Genomic DNA, 18112 nt, shown 5'->3' on the forward strand with positions numbered 1-18112 from the left:
TATAACATAGTTATTAATATACATAGTATATGAGATCTGCTAAGTCTGGCTCTTTCCTATGAGTTTTTTCTCAACCCCTTGGGAGTAGGTGATATTGGCTTAATTTTTTCTATACGTTACATTTTTACTCCGCTCACTAGTACAGTTTAATCTTAGCCTTTGCTTATTGTTAGTTCATGTTAGCTCATGCATTTACTAATGTTAATAAATACAACCTTATTGTAAAGTGTTACCAGTTTTATTTTTTAGATTTTACAACAGCTATGTTCTTAGTTAAAATGTGCACCATGGTGGAATGGTGTACAAAACTACAAATTGACTTAAGCTATCATCAAACGCTGAGGAGCTAGTATGGTTAAATGGTTGAAATTAATTATTTGCCACTGCTCTGGCGTTACAATACTTTTATTGACAACAGTTGGTGGGAAACCAGCATTCAACCATGTTGAATGGCTTGTTGAATTCCTTCAGTCAATGTTCAATTAAACATGAATTCATGCTAGATTTACATCATATGGTAACATGGCAGATACTCGCTTGAGTAAAGAAGCAGGAATTGAGGGGTATATTAGCTGTGGGAGACACATTCTGAAAAGCACTTATATTTAAAACTGTATGTTTTCTGGTGGTTATTGGGGTAGAGCAGTTTTTGATGATATTTTTCAGAAGCTCTAAATGTTTTTGTCAAGCTCTCTATTATACAAACAAATAAATGCAATTTAATATGGTAAACCATTCTCAAGTCAATTCCCATTGAAGAAGATTATGAAAATTGATGATTGACAAAAGCTGAATGAAACACTGGCTCTCAGCAGCAACATGACAGATGGGCTGTAGGTGTGATGTGTCTTTACTGGGGTCTTGGTGTTTTACAGTAGTAACAGATTGCTGATGTCAGTTTCAGACAGAAATGCCTGAGGGCAATCGCATCATAGAAAAAATCACTTCGGTTAACCTAAAGTTCTCACAGGAGAGAAATTAAAGAGAGTTTTATTTCAAACGTCTCGGACAGAAAATGAACATTTAGATCAGAACGCTCGACCTACTGTTAATATGCAGATATTAGCACAAAGAAATCAGTTGAAGAAAAACACAAATGGGGGATGAAATATTTCTCTATAAAGGTTTGGTCCCAGGGAACACTTTCAGCTCTGTGCCTGTGTGACTTTGATTAAATGCTTGTGCTCTGCTTTAACGCTGGACTCTGAATGCCTCCTGAATAGCCTGTCATGGCAGGTAGACAAGTTTCACCATTATGGTAGATTTATAGTCTAACAGTGCCAACTCCTTCACAACTCTTATTCACATAGTAGGTGGGCTCTGGCCCACTGGTACTTGCTTCAGTGTTTCCTGTTAGTTGAATTTAGGCTTAAAGGAATATTCCATTTTCTTAAAAGAAAAATCCAGATAATTTACTCACCACCATGTCATCCAAAATATTGATGTCTTTCTTTGTTCAGTCCAGAGGAGATTGTGTTTTTTGGAGAAAACATTGCAGAGTTTTTCTAGTTTTAATGGACTTTAATAGAGCCCAACATTTAATACTTAACTCAACACGTGTCGGTTTTTTTCAACTGAGTTTCAAAGGACTATAAACAATCCTAAACGAGGCATAAGGGTCTTGTCTGGCGAGGCGATTGTCATTTTTGACAAGGAAAATAGAAAATATATACTTTTAAACCACAATTTTTCGTCAAGGTCCGGTCCAGCCCGATCTAACGTAAATGCGTAGTGACGTAGGGAGGTCACGTGTTACATATATAAAACGCACATTTGCGGACCATTTTAAACAATAAACTGCCACAAAGATATTAATTAGTATCAGTTGACATACAACAACGTAGGAACGGTCCTCTTTCTCAACACATGTAAACACTGGGGCGGAGTTTCGCGTTCGTCCTCTGTGACCTCTTGACGTGATGACGTATTGCGGTGACGTAGTGGGGTCAGCTGGCGCATCACGACCGGATCTACACGACGAGAAGTTGTGCTTTAAAAGTGTATATTTGTTATTTTTATTGTCAAAAATGACAATCGTTTCGCTAGATAAGACCCTTATGCCTCGTTTTGGATTGTTTGTGGTCCTTTGCAACTCCGTTGAAAAAAACTGTTAAGTGTTGAATTAAGTATTAAATGTCGGGTTCTATTAAAGTCCATTCATAAATTCTGCAATGTTTTCTTCAAAAAACAAAATTTCTTCTCGACTGAACAAAGAAAGACATCAACATTTTGGATGACATGGTGGTGAGTAAATTATCTGGATTTTTCTTTTAAGAAAATGGACTAATCCTTTAAGAACAGAGAGATTGGAACTTCAGTGGATTTGCAAATTATCTGGTATGTTGTAGTTGCCATTCAGTATAATGATGACGATGAAATACTGAAACAAAATTAGGAAGAAATAACAAAGATTAACAACAAAGAAACTTATAGCTAAATATTTATTTTGGTTTTGTTTCGATCAGTTTGAAAACTCATTTAAAAAACATGCAGTGTAATTTATATAGCAATCTGTAGAAGCAAGAAACATTGCATTTCACCCTATTTTTTTTCTGGAGGATTTTGAATTGGCTAAATATATAATAATCTATAGGGCTCGATTCAGATGTTCCAGATCAATTCAATTTCGATTCACAAGCTATCAAATCGATTCCATTTTGATTCTCGGTTAAATTTTCGATTCCGGATCTCGGGTCGGTTTTTATATTCAATTCTCAGTTCAACTCAATGAATATAGATTTAATACAAATACTATATTAATAAAAAAGAACAGTGAACATAAGTTTACAAGTGGGTAATTAATAAAAAGAAATTAAAAGGCACAGCACTATCATCGTCGTCTTGCTAGCGAAATCTAAAATGCCTCCATACCTCTTACTTTTTATGTATAGGTGGCATCAACGTCGATGAAGCACCCAAAACTGCCATTTTAAGGACTAAATAAAAGAATGACAGGCTCACCTCTCGCTCCTTGGTAACATCGCGCAAGGCAAAAAAGAGGGTCACATCTAGTGAAGAAGACTAGTAATTTGATTAATGTTAATCTTACGTTCAATGTTTGCAGGAAAAAATATGAAAAAAAAAAATTGATTCTGCTCTTTGAGAATCGATTCTGAATCGACCACGTTTAAAAAAAAGATTAATCGAAAAATCGATTTTTTTGCCCAGCCCTAATAATCTATATAAATGGCTATAATACATTTATGGTCCACTGAAAACTAAACAAAACCTCAGAACAAAACTTCTACATTTATTAATCTAAGTACATGTTAATTTCATCATTTATCAATACATAGTTAAAATCAACTTGTATGTTAACATTAATTATTGTACAATGAATAAAGAATGAAGAGTTGTGTTTGTGCATTAACATTTGTAGTTCATGTTAGTTAATGTTAGTTTTGTTATATAATGCACTATACAGGTATTTCAACTGTGACATTTTCTCTCAAGTGATTGGATGGGATATAGACTGGCAAAGTCAATGGAAGGAGCGCTAAGCGAGATGTCTAAATATAGGGTGATGCTCAACTAAAATTGGTGCAGAGGTGTTATGTTCTCTCTTTGAAAAACCTGGCATAAGTGCAATTGCTCTTCAAGACATTTCAAAGAAATGCAGCAAAATTATACTTTGACCCAGGAGACATGTTCAAGTAATGTGCAGTTGTTGCAAACCTATCATTTTTATGGTTTCCAAATATACCTGTGGATTGCAGTGTGTATATTTCTGCAGGAGACTAACAATTAAAGGGTGAAAAATTCAGAATGGATTTATTTACCAGTTATGAATCCAAGTTTAAGTTTGTCCTAAAATTTTAAAGTGATTTTATGTTACAATTTTTGCATCATGTTGAAATTTAATATTTTAATAGCTGCTTTCATGCATATATTATTTGTATCTTACACAAAAATGAATAAATGCAGTTTTCTTTTCATTATTAAACCTCTTTTGGTGTGATTTATTCAAATTAATTAAAAATGACACTTTATATTACACTTCTGTCATAGCGAAGGGCATTTATTGATTTATTGATTGATTATTGTTATATTTATTACCAGATTGATAAAGGCTGTTGTGAGAACAGCTATTTACTCAAGGTTTATTGGCTGTAAATGTTATTTTGTCTCATTTAGGCTATACAAGACATTGATGAATTTAGCAGGCTCAATCACCACATACTCCTTACTAAATTGAATTTAATTGATTTATATTTTTATGTAAGGTTTCTTTTTAGTAAATGATGCCGTTATATGGCTTGATGTATGGCGCTGTGAAAGACACGCTTATTTGCTCAACCTAAAAAGCATTGCTTTAAAATTGAGTTGAAGGTGTTGGCTCACACAGGCACTGAGTGGGAACATTCAATGAGGAGAGTGACATCAGATGAGATGTAAAATATATTTATGCCTGCCTGTCATTGATGCAAGCATAAATTTGTCGCGGTGCAGGTTAATCCAATATTTTAATGTTTATGTCCTCTTTAGCTCGCAGCATGGCTATGGAAAATGTAGATGACCCCTTTTGCAGTCTGTCAGACAGACATTAGCTGTAATATTAAGAAGAGCGAAATGGCGATGTCGTTTCAGCCACTGCATCTAATATTAATCAAAATGGCCCACTAAAGCATCTTGTTAAGTCTTGGTGGAACAACTTGACATTGAAAAATTTCAAGCTGGCACTATTCGTCTTACCCAGATTGCAAATCAAAACTTTATGAAAAACACATTTCCTTTCTTAGTCAGTTCATCTCAGGCAAAGTCGATGTGAGTGGATGCATAAACCTATGCAAGATTGAGAGTACAGCATGTTTATGTCCAATCAAAAGGGAGAGATTCGTATTTTATTGCTTAGGGAGTTTGATTAAAGAAGGCTGATTGCCTCAGATTTCGATAGAATGCCTGCTGAACGCTTTGACATTCTGCTCATGCTGTGTGTAATCATTTGTTAGTATGTCTAGCAGCGCATAGATTGAATCAGAGCGATGCCTCCTTATCTAGATTGAAGGAAATTATTTCTTACAATTTTCTATTAAGTCACATTCAAATAGACATGAGTTGCCTTAAGGGCACATTTAAACCAAATTGTGTCCCCTCAAAAAGTCCACTGTCTCTAAAGATGTTTCTTTTTTTCATTGTCTACCACTGTCTTGGTGCATTTGATGTATTTGTGGATGCAAACGACATGGACGTCTAATGGATTTCCCTGTGTCTGTGCATGACACAACATCACCATCTTTGCACCAGGTGACCTCTTTGTGTCAAAAGTACCGAGCGCAGCTTGTACCATGTAACACTTTATCTAATGCACCTGTCACAGAGGTCTTTTTTAACCCTGTCATGAATGTGGCAAGACACCTGTCATAATGATTCCTGTTTTTTCCTCACATCAGCCTCTGGCACCTAACACAGAATTAGTTGCTGCTTTGTGGTTCTTGGCGCAGACTGAACCATTGGTGGTAGGCACTGCTTGATTACTCATTGTTAGTCGCTGATATTTTTAAACTTGATTTTAAATTTGTAATCTAGAAAGGGAATTCGGTGAAATTGTTTAGAATTTTCACCATGAATGATTTTTAACATCCATTTTAGCATAATTGCAGTAATTATGCAGGCTCACACAAAGAAAAAAAAAACAATTTTAATAGTGCAATGCATATGCAGCGCTTGGTCTGTGTTAAAAAGGCTTGGTTGGGTCAATGTTGCGTCAAAAAAAGGGACACATACACAGCCTTTGGGGTAAATGTTTATATTTGACCCAACCGTGGGTTACAAAAACCCGGCATAAAGTAGGTTAAATTACATCCCAACATGTTGGGTTTATCCCTTTTTTTTGGATAAAAAATAACAGGGCTCCCGACTAACTTTTTTCACTAGGAGCACAGTGGCCCCAACTGGAAATTTTAGGGGCGCAACCAGAAAATTTAGGGGCACACACCATAAATCAACATGCTAACCAAATTCTCACATTTCCACTAATTTCCACTGTATTACTAATAAGTACTTTAATGGTAGATGCAGAAAGTACAATGTGCTGTTTCAAATTCAGTGGCACATCACAAAAAAAGGTCAAATTTACTGGTCGCACATGTACGACTGAATGTAAAATTCAGTGGCACACTCTCAAATTTTGGTGGCAAAATGCCACCATTTGGTGGCAGTCTGGAGCCCTGAATAACCCAGCAATTTTTTTACAATGTTAAAATATCAGGTATTTATATATTGTAGTTTTGGTCTTAGATGTCCTTAACAGTGCATGAAGGAAAATCATGAAAAAATTTGGTCCAAATTGTAACATGTAGTAGGGCCCTATAAAATCCGTTTAATTTTTTCCAAAATTTTGTTTTATTTTTCCCCAAATTCCGTTTTATGTAAAATATGTAAAATTCCGCGAAATTCCGCATTAACACTAGATTCCGTGTTAATTTGCCAATTCCGCGATTTTGTCCGCGATTCTGTGATTGCGGAAATTATAGGGCCCTAGTAATGGCCCCAGAAACACTTTACATATTAATGTTATTTTATTTAATTGCAAAATCGCATGACATTCAGTAGCAAAATTTTAAAATAAGTGATATTCATTTTAAATAAAGATAACACAAGCATACCTTTAAACTAATATTTTTTTTTCGATAAAACAATGGATATACTGTTAACACTCTCTGGTTGCCAAACTTTGTAAAATTACACATTATGTAAGGGGAAAAAATCGTGCTTGTCATTTTGTGATTGATCCTTTTGAAATGTTAATTATAGTTAGAAAGGATATTTTGATGACTGCCATTATACTTTTGACATTGGAATTTTTAAGAGCACTTTTCATTATTCCTCATGGAATGTTTTTGCATAAGAATAAGGCAAATATTGAATTTTTGTGAATTGTCTGAGCAGTACGTTGCTGCGACAGTCACGGGTTTGACAGCATATGTTTGGACACCCGTAGTCAGATGGAAACAGACCTGTCAGCACAGAGGCAGGATGGGACAGTGAGATAATCACACAGTGTCATTTTGGGGGGCAATTACCCAGCTTGGAGTGAAATGAGAAAACCTGTTTTTTTCCTGCTGTCCTAATGGAGGTTCCGGTCATTAGTTAAACGAGAGTCTCTCTCTGGCTGTAATCAAACGTGAAGCGTTTAGTTTAAGAGCCCATTATAAAACATCTGCTCCCCGGTGACGGCCTGCGGAGACTTACGTTTGCTCCGTCGAAAAGTCGGTGAGCTCTATGACATTTTTGTATCTCTTTGTATTTGTAAGTGGCAGTTAGATGGCTTTTTAAGTTATTTTGGTTCAGCACGCGTGCCTTCTTGCTTTCCTGTATTATTATTTTGCATCATATACAGTACTCTAGATTCAACATGATCAACATTATTTTTATTTTCCTTTGCTACTTTGATTTTATTCAGTTATAAAACAATTCTTTTAAAAATTCTCTAAAAATATAGTCTAAATATTAATAATATTAATATTAAAAATATTTAACAAAAATAACTGTGGCACTTCAAATAGATGGAAAGATGTTATAATAGAATTAGATTTTTTGTATAGTATAGATATTTTGCCATTAACATTTCTACAAATTTGGTTAAATATATTTCAGTCTTTAAATAAAGTATTTTCTCCATTTCATTATTTAACAATCTTATTTTTATCTTATCTCTTTCATCATACTCCTATACAAATTTTCATATCAAATGGTTAAATTCCCATAATGTAGCGTTTTGTGGTTCTCTTCTGTCTCACATAAAACTAGAAAAAGAAAGGCTAGGATTTAATACCATTCATAGAAAACAAATCAGCAAAGGATCCAATTTAACTCAATTCAGTATGAAACCAGCACATATTCTGCCTGCCCTTTGTGTAAATCAGATGTTATTACCATCTTAACTAATACAGTACCTCTCTCTCTTTTCCTCCAGTAGACCAGCTTCCCATCCAGTCAGGCCCGCCTCCACTACCACCTGCTCCACATCAACACAAGCAGCACCCGTCAGTCACCTCCCTCAACCAGTCACTGGCCAATCAGACAGCAGAGTTTCAGAGTGCATCTGAATGTGTGCAACTGCAGGAAAACTGGGTTTTGGGTGGCAGCGTAGGCTTGGAAAACAGGTACTTCACACTCACTACTTTGTAATACTATAAAACAAAGTATTTCTTATTAAAATATTAAAGGAACAGTATGTAAGAAATGTATATCAATTAATCAAAAAATGGCCCTGATATATCAATAGACATTAAGAAATAATTTTCATTTCAAATACTTATATCACTGACAACAGTGGTCTGGCCAGGATATTGTCATTTAAAAAGTGGAGTTGCAGCCCTCAACTGATGTTTATGTTGTCATTTTATGTATTGGCCACCAGTTGTGTGATTGCAGTACCAGTTTTAGCCACAAGTTTTCTGATTGCAATACCAGTTTTGGCCACAATCCTACATACTGTTCCTTTAAAATTATGTTAAAGTGTATGATACAATGCAGTTTTTAAATGTGAATTTTTCCTGCAGTGTAAGGGGCGATTCACATTTCGCGTCTTTTGTGCACACAGATAAAAAAAGTAAAGCCACGTGGCAAGCATGCTCAAATAGTGGCGCTGCTGCAGCCATTTGAAAATACTTGAACTTTTAAGAATGGATTGTTGAAAGCGCTTTGGAAAGAAGGAGGGGAAGCAGCGTGCAGTTTTCGATGCAAAATGTGAACCACCCCTAATACAATAATTGGGATTAGCTTCTCTTTCGCCAAGACAAATTCTGACTTAAAATAAGTGAGATTAATGAGAGATTGTAATGTAATGAGTAACATTTGTAGTGCTTTGCAGTTTTAAACACTTTGGGCCAGATTTACTAAACAGGTCAAATTAGCGTGAGAACGCAATTTAAAAAAAAAACGCAGACAGGAGAGGTATTATCTGCGGGTTATTTACTAAAAAAGCTTAAATTAAATAACATAGGCACAACGGCTCATTTCCATAATGACCAACCCAATCTACTAAGATCAAATTAGTTCAGGGTCGCAAATAAGCAGAGCTGAATAAGTGCGGGCGATCTACTAACGCCACTTGAGTTCAGCATCATGGACTTCGCAGCAGAAAATTCAGGGGGTGTTATTCCAGCTAATGAAGCTAAAGTACACTGAAAAGAACTGGAAGACAAAAAATGAAGGTTTACAATAAATTTTGAAATGTCTGGTATTGTGTGACTTCCCCTTGTGACTCCTCATTTATTTACTTCAGCAAATAAAAAATAACATGGCTTGGCAAACAATATTTTTGAATAATATGTTCCTCTGGCACTACAAATAAACTGTTACATGTTCAAACAATCCTCTGCATTGTATCACACGCTCTCTGCCCTCTGTAATGCCTCTTTTTTAGCAGCCATTTCAAGTGCAAAATGATTTAAGACACGCTTTAACGGTGCAAAAAACACACGCGCAAACATTAGTAAATATTCTTCTCCAAAATATTTTGCATCTGAAAGGGAAACTCTTAGAAATGCATATGCAATAAGGTCAGTCGCAAAAATAACTAGACCACACCTTTATGGTGCTAATTATCCAACGTGGTCTTTAAGTAAATCCAGAAAGTCGTTATTTAATGCCAAAATTATGATTTGCGCTGGCGCAAGCTGTTAGTACTTCTGGCCCTATATCTTGACTATTATTTTATTGTTTTAGAGCAAATACTCTAGTACAGTGGTTCTCAAACTGGGGTCCGGGGCCCCCAGGGGGGCCCCAGTTTTATGACATTTTATAAAATACATTAATTTGTCATGAATTCTGTGAAATTAAACCTAAAAAAAATAAGACAGCACTACCTTGTATAATTTAATGTTTTGTTTAATTAAAATGTGAAGTTTTAGAACTGTTTTTTGTCATAAATTTTCTTTGGGGGGGCCACGAAGGAATGCACCGTACACAAAGGGGGCCGCACGCTGAAAAAGTTTGAGAACCACTGCTCTAGTAAATACTACAGATACAAAATATTTATTTTATTTAGCTAACTGTCACTACAGATTTTAAAAATTTTACCTCTCAAACTGAGGGCTTAATATCTAGCATCTACCTGACAGAGTACAGTTATTTATTTGTGACTTGAGTATCATATTAGGGATAATTCAAAGCAAATCAGCTACTGTGTTTCATACCCATCCGATTTTGAAAGATTTTGTCTGTATAAACACACACTGCAGTTCTTAGTATGACTGCACAATAAATATGATTTTTTTTACTTTGCACACAGTCTGTTGCGTGCACACTGCACAGTTTAATGTGCAATTACGAGACAACATTCCATATTAAAGGGTTGAACCGCCTATGTGCAAAAAAGGTATTTATGAAAAGTGCTTTCCTACATAAAATTTCGTCTTTGTTCTCACAGAGTAAATAGTAATGTACTGCATCATAGATTTTCCACACCCTTATGCAGATTTCTAAATGCTAAAATCAGCATTTTCACTTCAAAGAGCTGAAGGGAAGAGTCCCGTTGGACTTTGTCCTGCAGAAGCCGAATATAAATGCAAAAGCATCAGATACTTAATTACCAAAATGTCACCATCTACAAACCTACATTTCGGTTGTGCTTTGTTTATTCATTTGTTCTTATAAGTCTATGCCAAAAATATGCAGACACATATGGTTTAATGGACACGGTGCACACAAAGGCGCATAAAAATGTTCCTTAAAATGGAGGTAGTCAAATGAAAACTAAATCAATAGATTCACAAAGTTACACATTGGTCTGTAGATGAAACATCAGAAAGAAAATAATAAACATACTTCAAAATATGAATTAAAAAGTCAAATCTTTCATGTTTTAAAAGTGAAATGTTTTTAATTGTACTATGAAAATACAATGTGCATTTCAGAACCCGAAAAACTTCCATGTCCAAGTGGCTCATATTTATAGTGTGTGCGTGCATGCGTTTGTGTGTTCTTGTGTATGTACACGCATATACATTTTTTACAGCTGTCAATATGATAATCCCTGCTAAACCTTGATTTGTTGTGTGTAGCTAACATGTTAATGCATTTAGTCCATTTTAAGCAAAGTAAATTAAACAATGTATAGATTTATTGAGTTATGCAATGGGTGTGATCCTTAGACACTTAATAGCAAAATATATGAACATATATATAAAATACCAGGCAGAATGACTGGCAAACTTTAGACAAATAACAGTTTGAAGAACTTCTTTATATTCTCCCTCGCTGATATATTAAGGATAATGCCATAATGGCAGTTTATATAACCCTACATTTGCTGCACATACCTCCAGGAGCTGAAGCTGCCACCCACTCAAAAGGTAAAACAAGACGTATAATAGCTTCAAAATGTCCAAAGTCTCATTTCAGAATAGTTCAGTACATTAAAGCCATGCATGACTTACATGTAATGTATATTAGTGTATATTACCTTAGTCTGACCAACATCTACATAAAAACTTAATAACAACATTTAAAGCCAGTATGTATATATAGGCTATTCAATTTTGCAGTGTGAGACGGTGTGTGCATACTGTACATAACGTAGAGCCAAACAAAATATCTGACCAATCGCTACTTTATAAACAGCTTCTTCACTTTTGCAACAATTATTGCGAAATGCTTCCTACCAAAACATTTACTTAACTTTAGGTCCTGTGAGTTCTTACTCGTTCTAAAATTAATCTATATGCAGCACTGTTGGCTCTTGAGTGTTACATCTGTTTTTCTTAAAAACAAATCTTGATTGGAAAAGTTGTCAAATAAATTGGTTCAAATTAAATTGGTCAAAGCTGTTGTTTTTCTCAATAAATGACATTTAATGAAGAGATGCCTCCCTACAGTCACACTGTACACATTCATTACAAACTGAAGTGTTGGCAAAGTAGCGTGTCAGGTTTTTGATCTTTAGCGGGCTACAGCTGTTGTGCATTATTATGTAGAGGACAAAAACAACAACAACAAAGCACTACAAAACGAGTGTGCATCATATAGATATAAAGATGTTTAGTAATCAGATCAAGTGAAAAATCTTTATTACTTATCTAGATCTAGGCAGAGCACACAAACATCTGTTATAAATAAGCCCACTAGAATTACTAAACTCTCATTTGTCCACCATTCCCACACACACACACACACACACACACACACACACACACACACACACACACACACACACACACACACACACACACACACACACACACACACACACACACACACACACACACAAACACAAACACACAGGATGCCAATCATTTAAATTTGTCTTTTCTCACTCCACTATCTTTCTCACTCTGTTATCTCAGAAACTTTCCACTCCGTTGTCTGTCACAAAGACTCTGATTTTTACATGTCAACAGAAAGGGACTGTCCTAAAATGGTAGTGGCGCAGAAACCTCCGGGGAGCGTCTTAAAATAACGCCACTCTGCCAAATGCTAGAGAGGCACCTGCTGCTCCAAGACCCCTACTGAGGTGGCAGATGCTTCTGCCTCAATAAGAATTCTTCAGTCCTTTACTCTTATTCTTGTTTTCCTGTCTTTAAATGATTACTTAGACATATCTGAAGTTTGTCTGTGTTTGCACATGTGCAATGTTTAGCTCTACAGATGCCCATTTTTAGCTTTATTTTTCCTTGTCAACTATGAACTGCTATGGAGTATTGTTGCTTTACTTTCTGAGCATATCAACACTCTTAGGGCACTATTTTAATGATCTAAGCGCATTGTCTAAAGCACATGGTCTAAACGGGCGTGTCCGATTCCACTTTTGCTAATTTAATGACGGGAAAAATGGTTTATGCGCACCGCACGGCCTAAAAGGGTTGTTCCTATTCTCCTAATGAGTAAGGGGCCAGTCACACCAAAAGCGCTTTAAACGCTTGCAAACGCAAGGCGCGACGCACTGCCTTTAAAAAAGAGCAGTGCGACGCGGCTTTTCATATTGCTAAGCAACCACCGAGTCAGCTGTCTTGTCAATCAAATATTGAAGCGTGAGCGCTCTTTTGCTGTTAACTGTCATATTAGCAGAAACTTTAAAAAGAGGCCGCTTGCTCTGACCTTGTTTGAGGATGAGAGGTGCACAAACACGAAGGAGAGAGTGAGCGAGTGGAGTCCGGTTCTTCAAAGCAACTGTAAACTTCCCTCACTACAACGTAAGGCCCGCCTCTCCCCTGATTCGATTGGACAATGGAAGACGCGAATGACGTCAGGCGCTTCTCCGATCTCAGCGCTCCTTCAAAAACGCGTGCACGGCAGGCGGCAAAAAACCGCAAGACGCTCGGCGCGCATAAACAGCGCGCAAACGCGCCCTGCCCATAGAATATCATTCAAAAAAGGCGCCTGCAACTGCCATAAACGCTTTTGGTGTGACTGCAGCCTAATAGGTGTGTGTTGGGCGTAACATGCAATAAACCAATGAGAGTCTCAGCTCTCATCCCCTTTAAAAGCCATTTGCGCCTGGCGCCATGCCTAATCTCTTTTTAAAAAGTGGAATTTGTGAACTAAAAAACAGAGGTGGAATGTAACGAATTACATTTACTCACGTTACTGTAATTGAGTAGTTTTTTTTTGTGTACTTTTACTTTTACTTAAGTATGTTTTGTTTAAAGTATTTTGCTACACAAAAGGTTGAAACTAGCAAAAGACACTTGCATCGCGCATTGCGCTGTATTGCGCCGGGTGTATGATAGAGCCCATAGTGTTAAAAATACACTCTTTTCTTTAGCATAGCTAATCTAATATCAGATTATTCCAGGAAAGGACTCATGTGCTATTGTTTGCTCTTTTCCCTCAGCCTCCAAATCTTTCCTTTTGTGTGGTGGCTTCTTTTCCACTACAGCATTCCAGATGTCAACCCAATGTCAAGGAAAAGTGAGACGCTATAAGAGAGAATCAGATTGTACAAGAGCAGAAATCTCTTTAGGGTTAAGTTACTTCTTAGTCGTCCTAATGTGAACAACACTTTCACACACTATATAAAGGGACAACGAGGATTAGCTTAGTCATTTTCGCTGCCTGCCGTCACACTTCCGCTAATCAATTATGGATTGTTTGGCCTCAAAACGGCACACTGTCAGTTTATTTGTTAATCGTTTGTGAAGGCTTTTAAATGGACCTCATTCACTGTGCAGTGGCCTGGAACCTATCCGAGCCCTTGTGAAAACGTGCGTGTATGTGTGTTTGGAGTTGTGGCAGAAGCTCATAACCATTCAGATTATAAAGCAAAATTGTTACAATAGAGCCCATCTGAATAAAAGGCAGCCGTCTTAAAACCAGGTCTGTTTCGAAACTTTTACAAAAGCACAATAGCCTGAATGCTGCATGACCGTTGAAGTAAGAGCAATGCTGTAGCCTGGCAAATTTCCTCATCTTACATTCACACAGCACAGGGGCTGTTTGTGTAGAAGGTACACGCAATAATTTATCATTATTAAAAATTGTACACCTAAAGAAATGAATAGCAGATTTGACAGATATGATTAAAATGAACACTCACTTGAGATGAAGACTTCAGTCCTATCAGCGACCTAGAAAAATATGTTTTATTACACAGAGCAACTCGCCCTCTCATGAGGGCTGCTGTGATGTGATCACATGACCAGCCATAGACGGAAAGCCACAAATCAAAAGATAAACAGCACTGATGCAGCAGCACTTTATATACATTCTGCATCCAAACTGATATGTTTATGTATAATGTGCAAAACCACTGAGATGAAGTAGAGCAAACAAGACACTAAGGGGTGGTTTCCCGGACAGGGATTAGCTTCAACCAGGACTAGGCCTCAGTTAAATTAGGAAATATAACTAGTTTTAAAAACATTCCTTACTAAAAACATTAATTGTGTGCATTTTGAGGCAAAACAAATGGGACTGATGCATTTTAAGATATGTCAGTGCAAGTTGTTTTCAGTTTGGACAGCTCTAATCCCTGTTCGGGAAACCACCCCTAAGAATACTTAGTGCACACACACAGTTTTTAAATATTTATGACTTAAATACAAATTTTGTTATACAAAATCCATTCATTTATTCTTAAACACATTGAAAAAAGCAAAAAAAATTCTTTAGTGATATGACAACAAAATTGAAGTTTTATCTAAAATAATCCATGTATCAGATTTTATATGTTTTATTAAAGACAACTGTATATCTGTATTTCTTGCTTGATACATTATTTTTCTGAAATATTTTTACACCAAAGATTAGGTAGGGGTGAGCGGGGCACAAACTAATGTGGGGTTAATTGTAATGCAGCTAATTTACATATTTATGCAGGGCAATCTGTACATTTGGTCATTTTCTCTTACTGTCAGAAGATGAATTTGTGGATATCTATCTATTATAGGCAGATATATAAACAATATCCACCTTTAGTATATAGAAAGACTTTTATTAAATTATTTGTGTTTAAACAAAATGTTCTAGCAGGTGTTACAACAATCCCTCTGTTTGTTACAATGAGTTAAGTTGTAACATTTGCACTCCTGTCCCTTTCAGTGTAATTGTATGATAACGGTAGGTCCCACAAACAAACTTTAAGTGTTCATTTGTAGCAGAGATGTGTGTGTTGATTGTGTAAAACAATGATTAATGTAACTTTAATATTTCTTTGAATGATAGAGCCAAAGTCAAAAAGCATTAGGTTGTGCCTCGCTCTCTCCTATTTGGTTTTATTTTATCATTTCATGTTTCTATCCTGTATCCTTATCCTTTCCCCAGGCACTTCCTGTTAAAGACTGGAACAGGTACCACATCTCTCTTCACAACGCCTAATCCAGGTTATACCATGGCAACCGGGGCTGTCTACTCTCCACCAGCCCGCCCTTTAACTCGCAACCCACTATCAAGAGGTGCATTCAAATTTAACAAATCATCTAAACGGTGTTCATGGAAGTGCACTGCTTTCAGTGCTGTGGGCGTGGCTACGCTGCTGACAATTCTTCTCTGCTACTGTTTAGGTAACCGTGGCAACCCAAATGTGTTTTTTGTGTGTGTGTGTGTATGTGTGTGTGTGTTTGTTTGTGTGTGTGAGAGAGAGAGAGAGATCTTGCTTTTATGACCATGAGTCACTCAGGTGCAAGCTGTGTTAGCCAGCTTGTCCCCATAAGAGATAGTGAAATAGCTCATCAGGTGAAGTTTTTCTTCCTTGCCTTCATCTACGGCCAAAACACCTGGTGCTCTGCTCTAAATAGCCTCCCTATTCCAGAGAGAAAGTCACACATCTTCAACACACACACACTCGCACATGCAGTAGAGAAAGACATCACTTTAGTTTTTAATAACTGCAATAAAACAAAAACAGAATGAACTGGTTTCATTGTCCACAGCGCTCCATATTCATTCTGTTATTCCCCATAAACAATGCTCTCCTTCAATTTTTGTATTTCTCTGTTCCTTTACATTGTTCCCCCACTGTGAGTTATTTGCTGCAGGCAGAAGGCCTGTTAGAAACGTTCATCCCCCCAAAGATCAAATTGAGAGGAAGAGAGGTGTGTGAAGCGCTACCTCCTCAGAAAGCTCCCTGGCTGTGAACTTTGAAGGAGACTTTTCCCAAGCTGTTTTCACACACATTGAGTAGTTGAAAAAACAACTAGAAAGTGTTTGCCTAAGATTTAACAGCACTGCACGAAGAAGAGGATGTCTTGAGGAGAGAAGGGGGAAAGGAGAGAGAGAGAGAGGGGGTGAAAAAGGGAGACAGAGAGTTAGAAAAAGGGAAAGACAGCAAGAGAGATTTAGAGAAAAACTCGGGTGTTATATAATTCAAACAGGTTTTGATCTTTCAGCAAACTTTTGATGTTCTTTTTTCACTTCTCTTTTATCACCACCAGCTCTATGGGATTGCATCAGACGATTCAATGGCATATTTTCACGACACATCTTTTCAATGACAAGCTTAAGAGTAATCTATAGTAAATGCAGAGGAGTTTGTACAGTATCAGAGCCCCATGCAGTGATAAATCAAAGCAAATGTCTTCAAAAAGCAAAACAAGACATCTTACACTAGAATTTAGTTCTAATGAAGAATGGGCTTTATTTTGAACATACAGTATGTATTGCACGTATTTTGCAAATCGTTTGCAGATGAGAATGACTAATTACATGCTTCTGAATCATGAGTTTGCTTCACTTTTTCTTATAGCCATGCATGTTCTTGGCCTGAACTGGAAATTGAAGGATGTTGATAATCATGCCTTTGAAAATGGACGAGCCAAACCAGTGACGTTCCCGACCAACACTGTGACTGCAATTTCTGCAGATGGTAAACATTCAAGGCAAAATTGGATGTTTCATTTACAGATGTATGACTGAATTTTCATAGTCTTTAAATGTATAATTTCACATACAGTCCATGAGTAGTATTTATTTATTTTTTATAGAAGACTACAGTGAAGGAATGCAGTAAATGATTGAATTATTGAGCATGTGCACAACGGCCCTGACAGTATCCCAGAGTTACAGTCACCTTGAAATCAAAATGGACCCTATTAACCTTCCTAATGCATGCTTCCGTTTTATTGTTAGTGATTCATCAGGGTTGGTCTTAAAATTTGTCTTCATTATCTTATCTGGAAATATTGTTGGCAACTTCTGCCTCTGTTTTTTTCCCGGTGCCACTAAGCCTGCTTTTTCAGCCATTTCCCTCCATGTGCTGTATAGACCAAACCAATTTAACCTCAGTTATTCCATTATCGTTTGGAATACCCACTGTTCACAAACCAACAGTTTCCTGATGGCTAAAATCAATTCCCGATTTAAACATATTTTATCTTGAAAATGTGTCACAGTGTGAAAGTAAAATGGGTTGAGAATGCCATATTATGTTGAGTTTAAGATTGTTGAAGTAGGGGAGAACCAGGGCAAAAGTAACACAGGACGAAAGTAACAAAGCGATTTTCTCCGAGCCTTGATAACATTTGCGTCCCAAACTATGACGGCATCTTTAGCACACAAACCCTTGACAGAGCTGACAAATATTGCGTTATTTACTCACCGTTTTCCGCGTGTAAATCCAGAAAGGTGTTTTCAACCATGGTAAGAAAATTCTTAAAGCGGTCATTTTTTTCTTATAACGCGTTGTGTTTTTCGTTTCATGTGTAAAGTACTGATCAATCTACAGGTTATTTAG

At 36.6% G+C, this 18112-nt stretch overlaps 1 protein-coding gene across 6 annotated transcripts in view; it reads left to right on the forward strand.

The window, feature by feature from the left end:
• Positions 1-18112, forward strand: part of LOC129422919 (teneurin-3) — a 148377-nt gene that overhangs the window by 61526 nt on the left and 68739 nt on the right. For 4 of the 6 annotated variants that reach the window (XM_073854329.1, XM_073854328.1, XM_073854330.1 and 1 more), the window contains 3 exons: positions 7916-8105; positions 15706-15944; positions 17126-17245. In XM_073854329.1, coding sequence (XP_073710430.1) covers positions 7916-8105; positions 15706-15944; positions 17126-17245 — 549 coding nt within the window. The remainder of the gene's footprint in view (positions 1-7915; positions 8106-15705; positions 15945-17125; positions 17246-18112) is intronic. The other 2 variants (XM_055179070.2, XM_055179073.2) reach the window with 1 other exon arrangement.

Source organism: Misgurnus anguillicaudatus, chromosome 16 (assembly GCF_027580225.2).
Source record: "Misgurnus anguillicaudatus chromosome 16, ASM2758022v2, whole genome shotgun sequence".
NCBI classification, from domain to species: domain Eukaryota; kingdom Metazoa; phylum Chordata; class Actinopteri; order Cypriniformes; family Cobitidae; genus Misgurnus; species Misgurnus anguillicaudatus.